General features: G+C 40.7%; 1 protein-coding gene across 5 annotated transcripts in view; it reads left to right on the top strand.

Moving 5' to 3' along the window:
- ESRP1 (epithelial splicing regulatory protein 1) overlaps positions 1-22,549 on the top strand; it is a 73,325-nt gene that overhangs the window by 28,855 nt on the left and 21,921 nt on the right. For 3 of the 5 annotated variants that reach the window (XM_011937016.1, XM_011937018.1, XM_011937015.1), the window contains exons 11-13: positions 3,171-3,389; positions 6,021-6,207; positions 10,354-10,522. In XM_011937016.1, coding sequence (XP_011792406.1) covers positions 3,171-3,389; positions 6,021-6,207; positions 10,354-10,522 — 575 coding nt within the window. Of the gene's footprint in view, positions 1-3,170; positions 3,390-6,020; positions 6,220-10,353; positions 10,523-22,549 lie in introns of all 5 variants that reach the window. The other 2 variants (XM_011937017.1, XM_011937014.1) reach the window with 1 other exon arrangement.

Genomic DNA, 22,549 nt, shown 5'->3' with positions numbered 1-22,549 from the left:
AAAAAAAAAAAAAAAAAAAAAAAAAAAAATGCTTGAACTGTCATCAGTTTGATTTCTGTAGCATTGGATATAGAGCGTGAGCTTTTAAGGTTTTTAATGTGTTGCCAACTGTTATTTCCCAAAAGGCTTCATCAGTTTCATACCCTGCTGGTGAGCTCTGCCCTGTTTTTACTAGCTTTCCGCATGTGTGTGTGTGAGTGAGTGTAAGTGTATGACAGAGTCTCGCTCTGTCGCCCAGGCTGGAGTACAGTTGCGCACTCTCGGCTCACTGAAACCTCCGCCTGCCCCAGTTCAAGCAATTGTCCTGTCTCATCCTCCTGAGTAGCTGGGATTACAGGTGCCTGCCACCATACCCAGCTAATTTTTGAATTTTTAATGGAGATGGGGTTTCACCATGTTAGCCAGGCTATTCTTGAACTCCTGACCTCAGGTGATCCGCCCACCTCGGGCTCCCAAACTGCTGGAATTACAGGTGTGAGCCACCTCGCCTGGCTACTTTCAGCATTTTTGAGGCACAAAATGAGGCAATCACTTCCTCAAAATGTACTGAGATCTAGGCATTAAACCGTTTACAGAATCTCAAGCTTTTCAACTGTTCTTGACTTACCAGCCACCAGCTGAACATGTCTTCAGGGATCAGTTTTTCTTTGCAGCAGAAATGTATACCATTTTCCAACTTGCTCTATTTGTGTCCCATAGTAGAATAGTGATTCAAATGATTCCACAGATCTGCTTTGTAAGTATTTAGGATACTTACTTATTTCTTTGAGTTCATCAGAGTTTTGTGTAGCTTCTGCATCCCACATTATGTTGTGATTTTAAATAATTGTGCAAAGTTAAGAACCTTTTTACCTACTAGAATACTAAAATGATTTTTGTACTTAGAATAAGTATAGGTGAAATTCTAAATTATTTTTGTGTTCCATTGTACTGGTGCTCTTGAACCCTAAACTAGCTACATTCTTACAGTTTAAAATTTAAATCTGGCCAGGTGCAGTGGCTCATGCTTGTAATCCTAGCACTTTGGGAGGCCGAGGCGGGTGGATTGCCTGAGCTCAGGAGTTCAAAACCAGCTTGGGCAACAAGGTGAAACCCGATCTCTGCTGAAAATACAAAAAAAAAAAAAAAATTAGCTGGGTGTGGCAGTGTGCACCTTTAGTCGCAGCTACTTGGGAGGCTGAGGCAGGAGAATCTCATGAACCCGGGAGGCGGAGGTTGCAGTGAACCGAGATCACACTGCACTCCGGCCTGGGTGACCAAGCAAGACTTTGTCTCCCCCCACCAAAAAAATAAAAAAAATTATACCTTTTTGAAAATGTCATACGTGCTGAATCTCTAAAATGTGCTTGAGTTTTCAAACATGGCACACATTCTTCCCAAACCAGGAGAAAAAACTAGATAGAGATGTGGATTCAGATCTTTACTTGGAAGGAGAGTTTCTTTTATGAAATCATGGCCTAGAATAAGCTACTGCAGGTCCTGGGCTACTGTGTGTTGGTTTGGGAATAGAGTAGGCTGCCTCTCTATGATTCTACTATGAGTTGCTTTTGGGTGTGTGTTCTCTCTACTTCTCTGTCCCTCCTGATGTATTTAATAAGTTTTGAACTAGTCATAGGTTCTTCCACTGTTTTTTCTTCATTACTAGTAATCATTTTATTCAATAAATATTTGAGCACCTCTTAATTGTCAGGTATCATGAGATGCTTCACCATTTCCTGTCCTGAGTTTATCTATTACTACACTAATTTTCTATTTTTGTTCTTCTAATGTTTTTGCTGCGTCTGGATTGTTGATATAATTTTTCTTTTTCTTTTTTTTTTTGAGACAGAGTCTTGCACTGTTGCTCAGGCTGGAGTGCGTGGCACGATCTCGGCTCACTGCAAGCTCTGCCTCCTGGGTTCACACCATTCTCCTGCCTCAGCCTCTCGAGTAGCTGGGACTACAGGCATCCACCACCATGCCCAGCTAATTTTCTGTACTTTCAGTAGAGTCGGGGTGTCAACATGTTAGCCAGGATGGTCTTGATGTCCTGACCTCGTGATCCGCCCGCCTCAGCCTCCCAAAGTGCCAGGATTACAGGTGTGAGCCACCGTGCCCGGCCCTTGTTTATATAATTTATTATTAAAGTTTTCCTGTCTCTTTTTCATGCCATTTCTCTGGTGGTGCTGTTTGATTTTTGTCCCCTCTTACTCAGATAGCAACTGAGCAGGGTGTGAATGGGGAAATTAGTGCATGTTCTGGGGAGGGGTTCATTGATTCTTCTGTATTGTCAGTTTATGGGATGTTAAAGGCTAGAGTGATTAAGTTGTTCAGAAAACTTGGAGATGCCACAGATGGCATTTGCCTGAGGACTTCTAGTATTATGAACTAGTTGGCATGCTCTGAGGCAAAAGTGGACAAGAGCCTTGTAATATGAGTGTTGCCTAAGGGCAGTCTTTTGTCTGAAATTCGCCTGACCTATCACCATCCATTTCCAAGATAGCTGAATTCCGTGAATCTAGAAGATACTCAAGATCTTTTGTCTTACTACTGTCTCAAATTCACAGGGAAACTAAATTACTATTCACCTTTATAGTCAAGAGATGATTCTTTTCAGTTCTTTATATCCACCCATTCTGTCTTGTGCTATTATTCATTATATTTTAATATAATCCAGAGTGATTTTTGGCCTGTGATTCTTTTACTGGGTCGTTCTCTATTTCTTGGGTTTGGAGGTGTGGAGTATGAAGGTAATGAGGGGAATAGTGTATACTTAGTGAAATGATATCTAATGCATTGCTACAAAAGTCCATATTTAGTGATATGTTCAGAATTGTATAAAAGCGGCAGCTTTAGGGATAATAGCCCCTCATAGATAGTGATACATTGTTACAGGCAGACACTAAGTGTTTAAGTGTTTTGTGTTGTACGCCTCACCGTGTATTTGACAAAAATGAGTATCATGCTTTCCCTGCTGAAATGCATGAATCCCTTTCTCCATTACTTCTCAAACTTGCATGTACTTCTGAATCACTTGAAGATTTAGTTCAGATGAAGAGTCATATTGATTAGGTCTGGGGTGGAGCTGGATTCTGCATTTCTGACGAGCTTCCCAGTGATGCCGTTGCTGATCTGCGGAAAGCGGGGGAGTAGCACAGCTCTAAATCACTTCTGTTTTGCTTTGAGTACAGGTGCTGAATCGATTCTCCTCGGCCCCTCTCATTCCACTTCCAACCCCTCCCATTATTCCAGTACTACCTCAGCAATTTGTGCCCCCCACAAATGTTAGAGACTGTATACGCCTTCGAGGTCTTCCCTATGCAGCCACAATTGAGGACATCCTGGATTTCCTGGGGGAGTTCGCCACAGATATTCGTACTCATGGGGTTCACATGGTTTTGAATCACCAGGTAAGAAAGATACTTAGTGGAAAACTTGTTCGCTTTTTCTCACTACATATGAGAATATCTAATAATAGATATTAGATAATCTATTAGAAATATCTAATATTAGATATTAGTCTTTGATAAATAAAATTAGTCTTAGATAAATTCAGATAAAATTAGTCTTTGATAAATAAAATTAGTCTTAAATTACTTACATCTAATTAAAAAGTACATAGTCCTCAGTTACACACTAAGTCTTTAAGGAAAGACTTAACTGTAAATACAAGAAGTCTTTAGAATGAACTGAAAATAATGCTATCATTAGTATAATAATTCAAATTCAGTTTTGATTCCTTCATCACATATATCCATCACATTATCAATAGCATGAAGTAGGTACCACATACATTATCAGTCTTGACACAATTTTTCTTATTTTGGCTATTCAACCCTGCAACTCTGCTGTAGTGTTACAGCAATCATGGATGATGCTTATTTTAACAAATAAGCATACCTGTTCCAGAATATTTTGTATCCATAGACTATCTAGAAATGGCTTATTTCATATTTAATATATACATGTTAGACATCAAGTTACATTCAATAGCAAGCAAACTCATTGAGGACTTGTATCCACACCACCTAGAAAGAACAGTATGTGTGAATCATAACAGGCTCTCAAATGTATTAATGAATGAGTTGCTGAGAAGCCTGTATCAAAATCTAACGGAATTCTTCTGTATGCAAATGTAAAGTATTTCCTAGATTATTGTCATCTAATTTTTGGTTAAAGAAAATTATGTTTGCTGGAAAATTAACAGTATCTTGTGCTGTCATAAGCAGCATAAAATTCTACAAACCCACAAGACAGGTATTTCTAATTGAACCTTTGGAACTTTTTTTTCTTTTTTTTGAGACAGAGTCTCACTCTGTCGCCCAGGCTGGAGTGCAATGGTGTGATCTTGCTCACTGCAACCTCTGCCTCCTGGGTTCAAGCATCTCTCCTGCCTCAGCCTCCTGAGTAGCTGGGATCACAGGTGTCCACCACCATTCCTGGCTAATTTTTGTATTTTTAGTAGAAACAGGGTTTCACCATGTTGGCCAGGCTAGTCTCAAACTCCTGACCTCAGGTGATCTACCCATCTCGGCCTCCCAAAGTGCTGAGATTACAGGCGTGAGCCGCTGCAACCAGCCTGGAACTCTTTATTAAATGCAAAGCTATATTAATTTTTGAAAATGTTTTCTGAGGATTAAGGATTGAATGTAGGCTTATATTGAAAATACTCAATTTTTTCCCCCTAAATTGCTAATTTCTCACCTTTTCACTTGGAGATTTGGTCACTTTCATAACTGTAATCTTGTCTCACTGGAAAGCACGTACCATTGGATACAAGGAATCAGAAAACCATCCTGAGCCCTTGCCTTCTATACCAGTTTTCTGCATCAGCACATGCTCATTCTAAATCTTCAGTCAATATTAATATTATACAACTTTTTATCTGACCCTCAGCATGCTTCACTGGTAGGCGTTTTTAATGAATAAAATTGCCCACATTTAAGCATCACCAGGGAATTAGTTGGTTTCTTATTGAGTCACCATTTCTAATAACCCAGAGGCCATTACTCTTTGATTAACAACAGTATTTGTCTCTCTTTGACTCACGTGACCTATTGTGATTACACTTGGGGAAAGGTTCTTAGATGATGGGCAAACTCTTAGCTGCCTTAAAGATGTTAGGTTTCCACCTTGGACTGGGTTTGTTGCTAGTTTCCCTGGTATGGTAACTCTAATGGTAACTTGCATGGTAATAATTTCATAGTCCTTTGAGAAAACCATAAAATAAGAAAGTAGTCCTATAAGCTGATCACGTCTTTTTCTCCCCCATAAAACATTCATGCTCAATAAAACTAAGGTGTTCTACCTCTGTGGAACACAAATCTACAGGCTTGGTTTGAAATAGGGGATTTTAGCAAGCTATTACTAATAGAAAACATCTATTAGTAATACCTGTTTGACCAAGGTAGAGCTGTAAGGAGTGAGAGAAGGGCTCCCAAGCAAGGCTGATGATACATACAGCTCTCACCAATCATCACTGGGCCTTGTACCTCCCAAATTCCTTGCCCCCAAGCTACATTCTAACCTAGGCCTCAGGGATAAGGGAAGAGTGAAAGGGATATGGCAGGTCAGTGATGAACTGAGAGCCAAAAAAGAACACCGGTTTGTTCATTTTCCTGTAGGAGAGTACCTAAAACTCCAGTGCTGGTTCTGTTACTAGCTTTTCTCAATTGACTGAGATTTAATCAAATTTCTCAGAAGAGAATAAAAACTAATATACGATCCTATATTTTGAAACCACAGTCATCACAAGGAGACCCTTTCAAAACCTTGTAAATCTGATACTAATTAACAGAAGTGAAAAAGGCCCATTTTCAGCTATGAGCTCTCAAAACTGTTTCTTAAAGGTTTTGTTGGTCATTCTGGTGATCAGGTGATGAAATCCAAGTCAGGTTCCAGCAGACCACACCATCACCCAGATTTTGTGGCTGAAATATCTGTATTATGGGTGATTGTCACTTTGCATGTTCTGTAAGCAACCATTTCCTTGTTGAAGGAGACAGTCTCCTTTTGTTTTTATTCTTCCCCCACACACTCAGGGCCGCCCGTCAGGAGATGCCTTTATCCAGATGAAGTCTGCGGACAGAGCATTTATGGCTGCACAGAAGTGTCATAAAAAAAACATGAAGGACAGATATGTTGAAGTCTTTCAGTGTTCAGCTGAGGAGATGAACTTTGTGTTAATGGGGGGCACTTTAAATCGAAATGGCTTATCCCCACCGCCATGTAAGTTACCATGTAAGTTTTTCTTGGGTCTTGGCGCTATTCTACGCTATGTGCTGGTAGGTGCTTAAGCTGCTTTCGTAGCTCTCTGTGCCCCTGGTTCTTTCTGAGGCAGGTGAGGTGGTTATATAAGGCTCTCCCATCTGTAATTGGTAGTATCTGGTAATCATTTAAGACCTTGGTTGTGGACATCCATAATTAGAGATGCTACAGATACCTCCTTTCAAATTATATTCCTGCTTTTCCAGTGATAAGCACTTGATTTCTGAAGCTTAGTGTGCTCCAGATAAGCACTGACTCTGGGAGGCAACCTGGCTATATAGATAATATTAGTACGCATTTAAAGTCAAAATAAAAGTATGGCTGGATTGTTTTTCTTTTCTTTTTTAAAACATACTAACCTTTAAGAAGGTCGGTTTGATGCACATGTTGCATTGAACTTTTTGAGCATCAAGTATTTTTTGAACATTTGTGAGCATTTCTGTTGCTCTCCAGGCTATCTGGAATGAGCAAGTTAGCAAAAACAAAAAACAAAACAAAACAAAACAAAAACACATAGATTAATTAGCCAAAGTTTCCATTGGATCACAGGATCAGTGCTTAATTTCAAGCCATGCTCTTGCTCATTGGCACCTGGGTGCAAGCCATCTGGAATCCTGTTTGAGGGGAATAAGCCCTGTAGTCTATGAAGTTCTAGTTAGTGAATAAGGAACATATGGGGATCTGATGTTAAAATTTGAGTCTTTTTTTACACAATTTCTCCTATAAGTAAGATGTACTTTCTTAGGCCTGTTGGATATGTTTAAAGAATATAGTATTTGCAGTAAACTGGATTGTGTGCTTGATTCCCATAAAGTGGGGGATTTGGGCACCTCACTTTCTAATAAGATGGACCTATACTAATAATCTTGTTTGGTAAAGTATTATTTGTAGAACATTCAGTGGGGCTTAATCCTTTTTATCTTTTGAATTTCTAAATGCTAATATTCCATTTACCTGCTGCTTGCTGTTGGTGAATATCTTAGAGTTGATCATTAATGAGTATGAAGTTTTGGAAATTTATAATTGGGTTAAGAGATCTTACAGTAATCTCAATTGTATGTCTTCAGTATATAAACCACTGGCAATGTCAGTAGCTTTTACGATATCCTTTAGTGATAATCTGTCAAACATTGTAGGATAAAGCCTCTTGTGTGACCCAAATTCTGCTTTTGGAATATCCTTTCACTTGTCCCTCCTCCTGGTCATTACAGATTTTTCCTCTGAAGACTTTCATTTTTATCCATTTTTCCTCACAAACCCCCAAATAAAAAAGATTTAAAATCCATGTGTCAGCCAGGTACAATGGCTCACACCTGTAATCTCAGCACTTTGGCAGGCCAAGGTGGGAGGATCACTTGAGGCCAGGGGCTCAAGACCAGCTTGAGCAACATAACGAGACCCCTATCTGTACAAAATGTTTTTAAAAGTTAGCCAGCCACGGTGGCACACACCTGTGGTTCCATGGGGAGGCGGAGGTGGGAGAATATCTTGAGTCCAGGAGATTGAGGTTGCAGTGAGCCATGATCGTGCCACTGTACTGCAGCCTGGGCAACTGAGCAAGATCCTACCTTCAAAAGTTCCCATAAGAATATACCTTTAATACTTACTAGAAATGATGAAAACATTTAGCCATATTTCTTTTTAGTGGAAGAGCTTAGTTTTTTAAAAACAAAATTCCAATTTTTATGTAACTAATACCTGTTCTACCGGACTTTTTTTTTTCTTGCCAACGCACTTTAGGTGGTTGCCTAGTTAGTTATACAATATCCACAAAACATACAGAAATTGCATATTTTTAAAAAATCTAATCTCAAGTACTAAAGCAGTTAAGTGGTTATCATTCCCCCACTGAAGAGTTTCTTGTTAAATTTGACAAATGTTGCCAAAGTCTTCTTGATATTTTAAAGTTTGTTACCTTACTTTATTAAGAAGGAATGTTTTACGGATAACTTCATTTTTATAGTCAGTGCATATACACTCCTTTAGATATAGAAGAGTAGCTATCCTAGGCTGGGCGTGGTGGCTTACACCTGTAATGCCAGCACTTTAGAGGGCTGAGGCAGGTGGCTCACCTAAGGTCAGGAGTGGCCAACATGGTGAAACCCGGTCTCTACTGAAAACACAAAAAATTGCTGGGAGTGGTGGCGCACATCTGTGCTGCGATCCCAGCTGTTGAGGAAGGAGAATCGCTTGATCGCAGGAGGTGGAGGTTGCAGTGAGCTGAGATTGTGCCACTGTACTTCAGCCTGGGCAACAGAATGAGACTCAATATCAAAATAAAAAAAGCTCTCCTTTTGCTTGAGGAATGCCCAAAACATCACAGCCCGATCTGTTTGGTTATCAAAAATTTCTACCTTTTTTTGAAACTGAACAGACTTACACCTACTATGTGTGTTTGTTTGTTTTGTGTTTTTTGGAGATGGAGTCTTGCTCTTTTGCCAGGCTGGCATGCAATCTCGGCTCACAGTCTCGGCTCACTGCAACCTCTGACTCCCGGGTTCAAGTGACTCTCCTGCCTCAGCCTCCTGAGTAGCTGGGACTACAGGCATGCGCCGCCATGCTTGGCTAATTTTTGTATTTTAGTAGAGATGGGGTTTTACTATGTTAGCCAGGATGGTCTCGATCTCCTGCCCCCTGCCCGCCTTGGCCTCCAAAAGTGCTGGGATTACAGGTGTCAGCCACCACGCCCAGCCATGTATGTTTGTCTTATTGATGTGAGGCACTGTCCTGTAATGAACTGCTTGATAGTTTTGAAATCAGAATATGAACCAGGCATGGTGGCTCACGCCTGTAATTCCAGTGCTTTGGGAGGCCAAGGCGGGCAGATCACCTGAGGTCAGGAGTTTGAGACCAGCCTGACCAACATGGCAAAACCTTGTCTCTACTAAAAAAAATACAAGAAATCAGAATATGAGCACAGGCTGCTTGACTTTCTGTAAGACTTAGGTGCCTCAATTTGTATTGTTGGTCTTTCTCTTCCAAGGTTTTTGATGAGTATGAAAGAGGCCCTCAAGTTAAATGTGAGATCAGTATGTTGATCATTGTCTGTATGCCCATATTTAGCTTGCTGTCTTATTCATCTGCATGGAAATGTAGAAACTCATAAGAACCAAAGACAATTTGAAGTCAGCTTGGAGATTTTTGTGGGAAAAAGTTATCCCTTGGGCCTCTGCTGATTGCAAAATATGGTGGTTCTAGGTATGAAGCTTAAAGTCAGGCACCCCATATTAATTCAGCATGTCGTCTTAACTCTTCTGTTGGATATAGATGGCCCAGATAGTTACGTTCATTCTACAAGTGAAAGCTAGTGACCAGCCGCTGGTCTTCTGTTTCTAAACCTAGAAGATGTTGGATAACTAGAAGACAATGGAGTTTGGGCCCATTTTTAAATTTAATCTGAGTCAGCTTTTTATTAGTTGATTCCCAGGAAGATTTAGGCATCAGTTCCTTCGGGACTATTTCCCAGGTTGGGTTTTTTTCTTTTTAAAGGTCTGAAAATATAAATTAGCTTCAAAGTCCATCATGTGGGTTGCCTTTAGGTGAGAATAATGCAGAGTTGATCTGCTCATTCCTTTTAGGTCAGTTCCTTCTGGCACAGTCTATGCTTTGACCTAATGTGTGGTACTGGCCAAGAGAGGTTTATCATAACACTTCTCATTTGATGCTGTACTAATGGGTAGATAACAAGGGGGAGTAGAAGCATAACTTAAAATTTAAAATATTTTGTAGCCGCTAGTGTGAAACTTATACTAAACGTCAGTTCCATGTTTCTTTCCTCTGAGAGTTGGTTTATAGTAACTGGCACTCAGGAACATGAGGGGAAAAAATTACATATTTTGAAATGGTTGAGAAGACATGAAAATCCACTTGATGTTGGTGTTTCCAAATTTCAGGCAAAGAACTGTTTTTTAGGTTGACTGTGTGGAATTCAGATACTTCTATGTGTTAACTATATAATCAAAAGGAAATTGCTTGTGATAGGATAAAGAGCTATGGTCTCTTTCTTTAAAATGTGTAGATGGAGCAGTGACTTTATGGTTTTAGTGCTAGCACGTGCATGTCAGCTGTTACAAACATGTCTCAAAGAATCTCTCTTTGCGTATCTAGGCCTGTCTCCTCCCTCCTACACATTTCCAGCTCCTGCTGCAGTTATTCCTACAGAAGCTGCCATTTATCAGCCCTCTGTGATTTTGAATCCACGAGCACTGCAGCCCTCCACAGCGTACTACCCAGCAGGCACTCAGCTCTTCATGAACTACACAGCGTACTATCCCAGGTAAGGCTCTGACAGAAGTGGAAATGAGAGGCAGAAACAAAGGACTCCTTTGATAGCCAGTGGCTGAGCTCACAAAAGAATATTGTCTGCCATGTTGAAGGTTAGCGTGGCAGGCCACAGCCTCTGGTCATATCTCTGACCAAGAAGGTTGTTTCAAGACAAAGCACAAGAAGTATAGTTTTTAACCATATACTGACAGCATGATCTTTTAGGTCAACTATGTCTACAGCTTTCCTTTTTAACCTCTCGTCATAGGACCCTAAGTGAGTAGTGATGTAATCACTGCAATAGGGTGGCAATAACAGATGAATGAATCATGAAACAGGAAAATTCATAACAGGAACAATGGTATTTTGAAGTAGTGTGAATTCATGTTATGGCACGGTGAATAAAAACTGTTGCTTTAAATATTCCAGGGCTTATATTCTTTTCCTCCTAAATCTTTAAACAAATCTGTAACCGATCCAGAATTAGATTATTCAGTGTTTTCTTAGAGTCTATATATTTTAAGTCTGTCTTTTTAGTTGTGTTCATTTTCTGAGACATAGCATACTAGGGTATAATGGAGAGAATGTTGTCAGTCTGGGAGTTGGGAGACTGAATGTTAGCTTCTTTCCAAGCTATTTAGACAACATATTTTGAGTACATACACAAGCATGTAAGTGCGGCCTATAATAAGTGTCTTGGACCTAACCTGTCTGATCCTACAGCCATGTTGCATTGTATTTTTCTTCACTGTCCAGGATACAGTTTTCCACTAGGAAGTAAGAGTTGGGGGTCTCATAGTAACAGGCAAGTTTGTCGCCACTTTTAATTATGTTTTTTATTTTGTTAGGAGTTTTTAAAACATTAATGCTATTGAAAAATATTCTTTATTCCACTGGAGAAGAAAAACAAGAAAAAGGCTATGACAATTGTCAGCTAGAAGGTTTGAAAAGGCTGAGAAGCATGAGTAATTGTTCATGATGGAATACTGTGCCAGCACATAGCCCAGCCCCAGTCTGCCACCCTCTCTGGACGCTGTAGTAATTGCTTATGTCATCAGAATGTCAGGAATGGAATCCTTGGTGTCTCTGAATGTCTGCCAGAGTCCTCATTCCTATAGCATAATTGTAGAATATCCACTTCATCACTACTTGCCACTTGAGTAGTGGTACAGGAAGGAGTTTCTTGGAAATGAGGCCATGAATCTTGAAGCCCCAAAGGCAGAAGGAACTGACATTTATGGCTTAATAGCTCCTGTAATTTTGGATCTGGGCCTGTAGGTCAATATATTTTTCTACCAGTAGTTTAAAAATTTGTAATGTGCTCATTATTAAGTCTGAATGTAGGAGTATATAGTGAGTAAAAATGAAGAGTCCCATTTTATACACCTCTGAGTCTAGAAGTAACCATTACTATCAGTTTGGTAATACACATGTATGCTTCCAAATAATGTGACATCTTAATGTGTATTGTCTAATAGTTTCTTGTTCCTTTTTTAAAAACTTGAAAATGTGTCAGTGACTTCTTTTTTGTATATTTACCTCATTCTTGTAATTTCCTCATAATGTCCAAAGAGTAAAAATATAATTTAAGTTTATTTGTAGATATTTGTACTTTTAATTTTTCTCTATTAAAGCTCATGTTGATCTTTAAACACTTAATTTTATCTCTCTCTCTCTCTCTCTCAAACTTTTTTTCCCCTACTAGAGATGGGGTTTTGCCATTTTGCCTAGGCTGGTGTCAAACTCCAGTGATCCACCTGCCTCAGCGTCCCAAAGTGCTGGAGTTACAGGGGACATGCTTATATTTCTGTAGGACAGTTTTACAGAAGTATAATTTTAAAAATGAAGGTTGAGTGCATTATATATAAGCTGATACTTCCAAATGAACCCCTAGAGTGTGTTATTTTGTATTTCTCCACTTTTAGTGAAATTACCTACATAACAATATGAAAGCATTCAAACATGGGAATTATATGCTCTTATTTATGCTGTAAATCTGGTATGATTTAAAAAGCATATGCCAAAGATGTTTTATAATTTTGATAGAAAAACATTAATTTTTTTTTTTTTCTTTTGAGTCGGAATTTTGCTCTTGTTGCCCAGGCTGGAGTGTAATGGCACAATCTCGGCTCACCACAACCTCCGCCTCCTGGGTTCAAGCGATTCTCCTGCCTCAGCCTCCCAAGTGGCTGAGATTACAGGCAGGCACCACCACACCCAGCTAATTTTATAGTTTTAGTAGAGAAGGGGTTTCTCCATGTTGGTCAGGCTGGTCTCAAACTCCCGACCTCAGATGATCCGCCTGCCTCGGCCTCCCAAAGTGCTGGGGGATTACAGGTGTGAGCCACCATGCCCAGCAAAAAAACATTAATTTCTAACCTGGCATAAACCACTGGGCATTTGAGTCTATTAAAAAACTTTGTTACGTAAATGCTCAAGTATGTTTTGGCCTCCACTCTGATAAGTGGGAAATCTGAAACAGCATATTCTAGGGATATTGTTAATCAGAAGCTCTTGTGTTTTTCTTTATTTTTAAATTTCCTCCATTAAAAAAAAAAAGCCGGGCCGGGCGTGGTGGCTCAAGCCTGTAATCCCAGCACTTTGGGAGGCCGAGACGGGCGGATCACGAGGTCAGGAGATCGAGACCATCCTGGCTAACACGGTGAAACCCCGTCTCTACTGAAAAAAATACAAAAAACTAGCCGGGCAAGGTGGCAGGCGCCTGTAGTCCCAGCTACTCAGGAGGCTGAGGCAGGAGAATGGCATAAACCTGGGAGACGGAGTTTGCAGTGAGCCGAGATCGCGCCACTGCACTCCAGCCTGGGCGACAGAGCGAGACTCTGTCTCAAGAAAAAAAAAAAAAAAAAAAAGCCACAAGTGGTTATGCCTGTAATCCCAGCACTTTGGGAGACTAAGGTGGGAGGATCACTGGAAGCCAGGAGTTAGACACCAGCCTGAGACTAACAGTGAGACCCCATCTCTACTAAAAATAAAATACTGCCTTGGCATGGTGGCTCATGCCTGTAATCCCAGCACTTTAGGAGTTCGATACGGGCAAATCACTTGAGGTTAGGAGTTGGAGACCAGCCTGGCCAACATGGTGAAACTCCATCTACTAAAAAATACAAAAATTAGCCAGGTGTAATGGTGGGTATCTGTAATTCCAGCTACTAGGGAGGCTGAGGCAGGAGAGTTGCTTGAACCCAGGAGACGGAGGGTGCAGTGAGCCAAGATCATGCCACTGCACTCCAGCCTGGGCATCACAGCAAGACTCCGTCTCAAAAAATAAATAAAAATAAATGGGCTGGGTGTGGTGGCTCACGCCTGTAATCCCAGCACTTTGGGGGGCCGAGGCAGGCAGATCACAAGGTCAGTAGTCTGAGACCAGACTGGCCAATATGGTGAAACCCTGTCTCTACTAATACCAAAATTAACTGGGCATGGTGACGGGCACCTGTAGTTCCAGCTACTCGGGAGGCCAAGGCAGAAAAATCGCTTGAATCTGGGAGGCGGAGGTTGCAGTGAGTCAAGATCGCGCCACTGCACTCCAGCCAGGGCGACAGAGCAAGACTCCATCTCAAAAAACAAAAATAAAAATAAATGAGGCTGTCATAACAGCATGTGGAAGAGCAGGTGAAATGAAAGCTTGTATGCCTCATGTGGTTTTGTTTTCTTTTTGGGCTTTTTACCCGCTTCTCTCCCTCAAAACAGGGTTTCAGTTATCCAGTGACTCATACCTTAGCATAGGGCAGAAAATAATTAGAAGGGCTTTCCATCTGGGTCCTCTCTGATTATCAATACAAAATGAGTTACATCACATCTTTTCTCTTTCATTACATCAAGCCCTACTTTTTCTTCTGACCTCACCTTTTTCTCAAAAGAATATTCTCCTTTGCATCAAAGGTGTTGCATAGGTGAGAGACATGCTGATTCTTCAAAGAAGGAATGACATACATACCTTCTATGCATCTCTTGCCTTTCATATGACACTATAGATTACAAGTAATGTCATCTCTTTTGTTTTTGTTTTTCAAGATGTAGTCTGGCTCTGTCACCCAGGGCAGAGTGCAGTGGCACTACCATGGCTCACTGCAGCCTTGATCTCCCAGGGTTAAGTGATCCTCACATCTCAGCCTCCCAAGTATCTGAGACTAAAGGCATGCACCACCTCACTCGGCTAACTTTTTGACTTTTTGTGGAGACAGGGTCTCACTTTGTTGCCCAGGCTCGTCTCAAAGTACTGAGCTCAAGCAATTTTCCCACCTCAGCCTTGCAGTGTGCTGGGATTACAGGTGGTAGCCCCCATGCCCAGCCAAGTAACATTTTGAGCCATCAAAGGAAGCACAGGAAGTTTTTTTTTTTTTTTTTTTTTTTTTTTGGAGACAGAGTCTCGCTGTCACCCAGGCTGGAGTACAGTGGCCGGATCTCAGCTCACTGCAAGCTCCACCTCCCGGGTTCACGCCATTCTCCTGCCTCAGCCTCCCGAGTAGCTGGGACTACAGGCGCCGGCCACCATGCCCGGCTAGTTTTTGTATTTTTTAGTAGAGACGGGGTTTCACCGTGTTAGCCAGGATGGTCTCGATCTCCTGACCTCGTGATCCGCCCGTCTCGGCCTCCCAAAGTGCTGGGATTACAGGCTTGAGCCACCGCGCCCGGCCCAAGTTTTACTTTTTTTAATGAGTGATGTAGTCACAAATAAACTGTGCGTGCTTGTATAAAAGCTTTATGGTGAGGAATAACCGTTTTCTTTCTCGGGATAACCCTTTATTGTAAAATCAGCTTTTGTTATAACCCAGTGAATGAGTATGTATATTTAGTGATATGTATGTGTTTTTCTATCTTTGGTTTGTTGTATAGTGTTACTGTGTTCTATCCTGGAATTCTTTGTAGTTGAACCAGAAGAATACCAAGCCTCAGAGATGCTTATATTTCCTATTTTAAACTTGCCCTTCTCATTCCAGTTTACTATTTTAATCGAAATTTTTATTGAGATTCACATGCAGTTGTAAAAAATAATACACAGAGAACCCTTGTACACTTTGCCTAGTTTATGCCAATGGTAACATACGGGAATCAGTTTACTTCCTAACTCGCTTGTTGTTGCAAGTGTTCTCATAGGACCAGAAAAAAGAGAATTCTTGATTTAAAAGTTTTCTTACAAGTTAAATATTTAGTATAACAAATGCAAACAAGAATTTAGCATCCAATGAAATGATGCTAGAAGTAATAGTAATAGTGATGCAATATGAAGCAATATTATAATATGAGAGAAGTGTCAGGTAATTTTTGTGGGTGGCCATGATTACGATTATCAGTTTTTTCAGTTTGGATTAGGTGTCTAAATGATGTAAAGAAGAACAACTGCTGTGGGCAACTCACTGTCTACTACCAGTCAGCGAGAGTTCAGTATGGCTTTCAGGGAGGAAATGACCCTTTGCTAATGTAAAAACCTTAATGCACCTTCTGAGAATAAAAATACAAATATGCTTAATTCTTTTTACCATTGCACAAAATTAGCAAATGTATTGGACCTCAAGGAAAAATAATCAGTCAAAACACCTAACAGACATTTGGTTTCAATTTAAAAAATTGTTTTTCCAAGGATTTTTTCTTATAAAATTCAAACCATATTAATCAAATATAACTTAAAATCCCTATTATAGACATTTGCAAACAGAAGTTGAGAGATTATGTATCTACCACTAAGTTTCAACAATATCTTTTTTTTTTTTTCTTTGAGATAGTCTCACTCTGTTACCCAAGCTGGAGTGCAGTGGCGCATGGTCTCAGCTCACTGTAACTTCCGCCTCTTTGGTTCAAGCAATTCTCCTGCCTCAGCTCCCCGAGTAGCTGGGATTACAGGCACATGCCACAACTAGGGAAATGTTTAAAATAGGGCAATATGAGGTGAAATAAGGTTACTGTGTTTATCAAGATTGTCTCCTGTATTTTGGTTAAGTTCTGCTTTAAAGTTGTTAATACTTTAAAGTACATAATTTAAAGGTATGTCTGATACAAATAGTTAACAGATGGAAAAAATGATCTCTAGGTTTTGTTCTTGGGGGCTGTAGGGGTGGTAGTAGGAAAAGCAATAGTAGTAGATGAAACAAGATTAGCAAATTGTTGATATTGTTGTGCAGGGCACGTTATCTCACGGCTCTAATCCCAGCACTTTGGGAAGCCAAGGCAGGTGGATCATGTGAGGTCAGGAGGTCGAGACCATCCTGGCCAACTTGGGGAAACCCCATCTCTACTAAAAATACAAAAATTAGCCAGGCATGATGGCACATGCCTGTAATCCCAGCTACTTAGGAGGCTGAAATGGGAGAATCACTTGAACCCGGGAGGTGGAGGTTACAGTGAACAGAGATCGTGCTACTGCACTCCAGCCTGGGCAACAAAGTGAGACTCTGTCTCAAAAATAAATAAATAAATAAATGATAACCAAAAAAATCTTCAAAAGTAATAACTTTTGTGAATATGCCTATCTGGAAATTGCTTTCCATTACTTTGCCAGTGTGCCCAAATGTCCATGGATCACAGTGGATTTTACTTGCTTTCTAACCTAGAATTTAAATAAAAATACTGCATTTTGAAATGTCATTTTTTCCTAAATCTATAAAAGGATCAGCTGTCTTATTTTGTACTTTCAGCTGAGCAAGAAGACTACTTTTAGCCAAGCACGGTGGCTCACGCCTGTAATCCCAGTACTTTGAGAGGCCGAGGAGGGCAGATCACCTGGCGTCAGGAGTTCGAGACCAGCCTGGCCAACATGGTGAAACCCCACCTCTACTAAAAATACAAAAATTAGCTGGGCGTGGTGGCGCACACCTGTAATTCCAGCTACTCAGGAGGCTGAGGCATGAGAATTGCTTGAACCTGTGAGGTGGAGGTTGCAGTGAGCCGAGATCATGCCATTGCACTCCAGCCTGGGTGACAGTGAGATTCCATCTTGAAACAAACAACTTTCAAAACAGTTTCTAATACAGGATTTTCTTTTTTCTTGAACACTCTGAAGAGACCAAGTATAGGATTTAGTTTGAAAACTAGTATGGGATTTGAAAACTAAATTCTTTTAGGGGACTTTATCCAGTAATCTTGTTTTGTGTAAGCAGTCTCTCACTTTGCTGTGTGTTTGAAGCAAATATTAAGTTAACTCTAGTAGGGAGTTCCTTTTTCTGTAATCTTTGATACAACTGGGGTAAATTTTTTTTTTTTAATTTTGTTTTTTGAGACGGAGTTTTGCTCTTATTGCCCAGGCTGGAGTGCAATGGTGTGATCTCAGCTCACCACAACCTCCGCCTCCCAGGTTCAAGCGATTCTCTTGCCTCAGCCTCTCGAGTAGCTGGGATTACAGGCATGCGCCACCATGCCCAGCTAATTTTGTATTTTTGGTAGAGATGGGTTTTTTCCATGTTGGTCAGGCCCATCTCGAACTTCCAACCTGAGGTGCTCCACCCGCCTCGGCCTCCCTAAGTGCTGGGATTACAGGCGTGAGCCACTGCGCCTAGCCTTGGGGTAAATTTAAGTTTAGTTGCCAAATTTTTTTGGCAGCACATAAATTTGCCAGGTATTTGGGTGAAATAGATTCTTGGAAGATTTATTCATTTGTGCCAAAGTGTTTTCCTATTTATTTGGTTCCTTAGGCTTTTCTCTGGGTGGTAGAAACACAGGCCTGTAGAAGCCTGTACGGACTTATAGGAGCACTAACAGAAATCCAGGGTCCAGAGGTAGTCATCAGTCCATAGACTACTGTAGTTATTAAATCCATGAAGAACCTTGAAAAGTTAACCTTATTAATTTCAGATGAAATTTAAAGTCAGTTTAAAGGTTTCCTACGTGAAAATTGACTTTAGGTTTTACACTGGCAAGGATTGAAACAGTATGTCTCCAGTTACTTCCAAATATGTGGTATTTGTAACACTAGGGATGTTAATGTTGATAAAATGGTTCTGTGCAGTCATTTTGCAAAGCAGTGGAAATTAGATTTTTCTGCAGGGTTTCTCAAAAATGTGAAACAGTATGTAGCCCGTGATTCAGAGGGGAGAATGTAATTCTCTAATCTTCCCACTTAATCCATTTCTCTAACCATACATATGATACCTTGGCCTCTCTTTTTTTTTTTTTTTTTTTTTGACGGAGTCTCGCTCTGTCACCCTGGCTGGAGTACAGTGGCGTGGTCTCGGCTCACTGCAAGCTCTGCCTCCTGGGTTCATGCCATTCTCCTGCCTCAGCCTCCTGAGTAGCTGGGACTACAGGTGCCTGCCATCACACTCGGCTAATTTTTTGTATTTTTAGTAGAGACGGGGTTTCACTGCGTTAGCCAGGATGGTCTCGATCTCCTGACCTCGTGATCCACCCACCTCAGCCTCCCAAAGTGCTAGGATTATAGGCGTGAGCCACCGCGCCCAGCCTGGCCTCTCTTTTTTAGAGAAATTATGGCAAGTCCGCAGGGCGTGGTGGCTCACACCTGTAATCCCAGAAATTTAGGAGGTCAAGGTGGGAGGATCGCTTGAGCCCAGGAGTTAGAGACTATCCTGGGCATACGAAAAATTATTTTTTTGGCCGGGCGCCGTGGCTCAAGCCTGTAATCCCAGCACTTTGGGAGGCCAAGACGGGCGGACCACGAGGTCAGGAGATGGAGACCATCCTGGCTAACATGGTGAAACCCCGTCTCTACTAAAAAATACAAAAAACTAGCTGGGCGAGGTGGCGGGCGCCTGTAGTCCCAGCTACTCGGGAGGCTGAGGCAGGAGAATGGCGTGAACCCGGGAGGCGGAGCTTGCAGTGAGCTGAGATCCCGCCACTGCACTCCAGCCCGGGCCACAGAGCTAGACTCTGTCTCAAAAAAAAAAAAAAAAGAAAGAAAAGAAAAAAAAGAAAAATTATTTTTTATGTTGGGATGGTGGCACCCACTTGCCCACTTGTAGTCCCAGCTACGTGGAAGGCTGAGGCTAGAGGATTGCTTGAGCCTGGAGATTGAAGCTGCAATGAGCTGTAATCCTGCCACTGGTGTCCAGCCCTGGGAGACAGCACAAGCCTGTCTCTTAAAAAAAAAAAAGCCACATTATATATGGCAAGTCCTCAAATTGTGAATATTAATACACTCATACTTCTGACTACCTTTATTTTAGAAAATCACCTGACAACATTAATTAGTATTACCAATGTTTGTACTTTGTAATTATTAAGTGGAGGAAGAGTATTATAAGTCTTGTTATCAATATAGTATATGAGTATGTTGATATGGTGGGCATCTTGGCATCCAGTATGTTCATATCTTGTTTTACATACAATTTTATATGATTTATTAGGCTACACTGTATATTATAAAACTAGACAATATATATATTAGGGTCTGGAAAATATAGAGTAGGGAGAAATTTGTGGATAACAGAATCTTGGCCAATTAAATTGATATTGGCATACCAATGGACTGTGCGGGAGCTTGAGACTGCAGGGAACTGTGATTGTGCCACTGCACTCTAGTCTGGTTGACAGTGAGACCCTGTCTCAGCAAAACAAAACAATAGGGTTGGGCGTGGTGGCTCTGTAATCCCAGCACTTTGGGAGGCTGACGAGAGCAGATCACCTGAGGTTAGGAGTTCAAGACCATCCTGGCCAACGTGGCAAAACTCCATCTCTGAAAAAATAAAAAAATTAGCCAGGCATGGTGGCAGATGCCTGTAATCCCAGCTATTTGGGAGGCTGAGACAGGAGAATGGCATGAATATGAAAGATGGAAGTTGCAGATCGTGCCACTGTGCTCCAGCCTGGGTGACAGGGAGACAATCTCAAAAAAAAAAAACCAACAAAAACAAAACAATGGGCTGGGAGCAGGTAGTCCAAGCAAAGGAAGATTGAATGGTAAAATTCATAATTTTAAAGGAAAAGATCGTAACTTATCAGGGAAATGGAATTTTTATTTACATTGTGTTTGGAAAAACTTAATACCTATATATGTTGTTTTGTTTGAGACAGAGTCTCCCTTTGTCACCCAGACTGGAGTACAGTGTTGTGATCTCGGCTCACTGCAACCTCTGGCCCCTGGGTTCAAGCGATTCTCCTGCCTCAGTCTCCTGCAGCACCCACTACCCTGGCTAATTTTTGTATTTTTAGTAGAGACAGGTTTTGCCATGTTGGCCAGACTGGCTTCGAACTCCTGACCTCAAGTGATCCACCCACCTCGGCCTCCCATATTGCTGGGATTACAGGCATGAGCCACCACAGCTGGCCTATGTTACCTATATATGTACAGAGGATATTACGTGCTGCAGTGGAGGAAGTCTTCGACAACTTTATAATATATTAACTCATGTATTTCATTCAGTAATTTCCTAACATGATCTTGGTGCAGCTTACTGAAGGAGCCTTGGCTGTGATCCTAAGTAATTAATGTCTTTGCAACTATGATGCTCTAACAGTTTTCTGGATACAAGCCTTTAGAAAAGCCCCTCTAGTATTATTTTCTTTCCCTTCATTTCCTCACATCCCTTCAGCTCTTTGTTCAGGCAACCCTACGGTTGCTTATCCAGCTCAAGGACAGTCTCCTAGTTTATTTGATGTGGTATAGTCTCCAAAACTGTAGAACCTTTGAATACACTGCTACATTGACTTGGTCATTTGTCCCTAACCCTTCAGTTCCTCTGTCGTCCTGTCAATTTTTGAACTTTTATATCTTTTGAGTACAAGTTACATTATTGACACCATGTATATATGATATTTAATAAATACTGGGCACTTGAGAATCTGAAATATAAAGGTATAATGGAGGTAAGAATCTAAAACAGTGACATTATTGAACATAACTTTAGATGAGTTACTAATTGGCATAGCACTTTTCTATGAACTTTTTATTCTTACTTGGAGTGCGATTAGAAAATTTTGTGCTTAATCCTTACATTTCTCTAAACTACTGCCATAAAGTCAATACACATGATTTTTATTACAACTTTGAGGTAATTTGATAAAATTTACCTATTTTAAGTGTTCGGTCATTTTTAGTATATTTACAGAGTTCCAAAATTTACAATTGTAGAATAATTTTACAATCTATAGGTAATCATATAACAGTCTAATTTTAGAATATTATGTCACTCCAAAAAGAAACCTTATGCCCATTAGTTAGAAACTCCCATTTGCCTGTCCCCTATCTCTTCACTGACCCCTCTCCTCATCCCTAAACAACTATCAATCCATTTTCTATTTCTATAGATTTTCCTGTTCTAGATAATGTTTCAGTTTCATTCATATTGTAACATATATCATCCCTTTTATGGTGAAAAAATCGTTGTAGAGCCATACCACATTTGGTTTATCCATTCATCAGTTGACAGCTATTTAGAGTAGTTTACACTTTTTGGCTATTAAGAATACTACTTCAAACATTTGCATTCATGTTTCTGTGTGGACATAGGTTCTCAGTTTTCTTGGGTATATACTAGAAGTGGAATTGCTGGATAATACAGTAACTTTAGCTTTCAAGAAATTGCCAACCAGCTGGGTGCTGTGGCTCACGCCTGTAATCCCAGCACTTTGGGAGGCCGAGGCAGGCGAATCACGAGGTCAGGAGATCGAGAACATCCTGGCTAACATGGTGAAACCCCGTCTCTACTAAAAATACAAAAAAATTAGCCGGGTGTGGTGGGGGGTCCAGCTACTCGGGAGGCTGAGGCAGGAGAATGGCATGAACTCAGGAGGCAGAGCTTGCAGTGAGCTGAGATTGCACCACTGCACTCCAGCCTGGGCAACAGAGTGAGACTCTGTCTCAAAAAAAAAAAAGTTTTCCAAAATGCCTTCACCATTTGACATTCCCACTAACAACATATGAAGGTTCTAATTTCTGTAATTCCTTCCCAATTCTTACTGTCTTTAATTTTACCCATTGTCTTGGGTGTGAGTTTGCTATCTCATGGTTTTGATTTGCATTTCCTTAATGAGCACTGGTTTTGAGAATCTTTATATGTGAATCTTAACTATTTGCACGTCTTTGAAGAAATGTCTACTCAAATCCTTTGCACTTTTTTTTTTTTTTTTTTTT

The sequence above is a fragment of the Colobus angolensis genome, unplaced genomic scaffold (assembly GCF_000951035.1).
Source record: "Colobus angolensis palliatus isolate OR3802 unplaced genomic scaffold, Cang.pa_1.0 Scaffold16, whole genome shotgun sequence".
Lineage (NCBI taxonomy): Eukaryota > Metazoa > Chordata > Mammalia > Primates > Cercopithecidae > Colobus > Colobus angolensis.
Note: the sequence above shows the minus strand (reverse complement) of the source record. Positions and strands in the feature narration are given on the sequence as shown.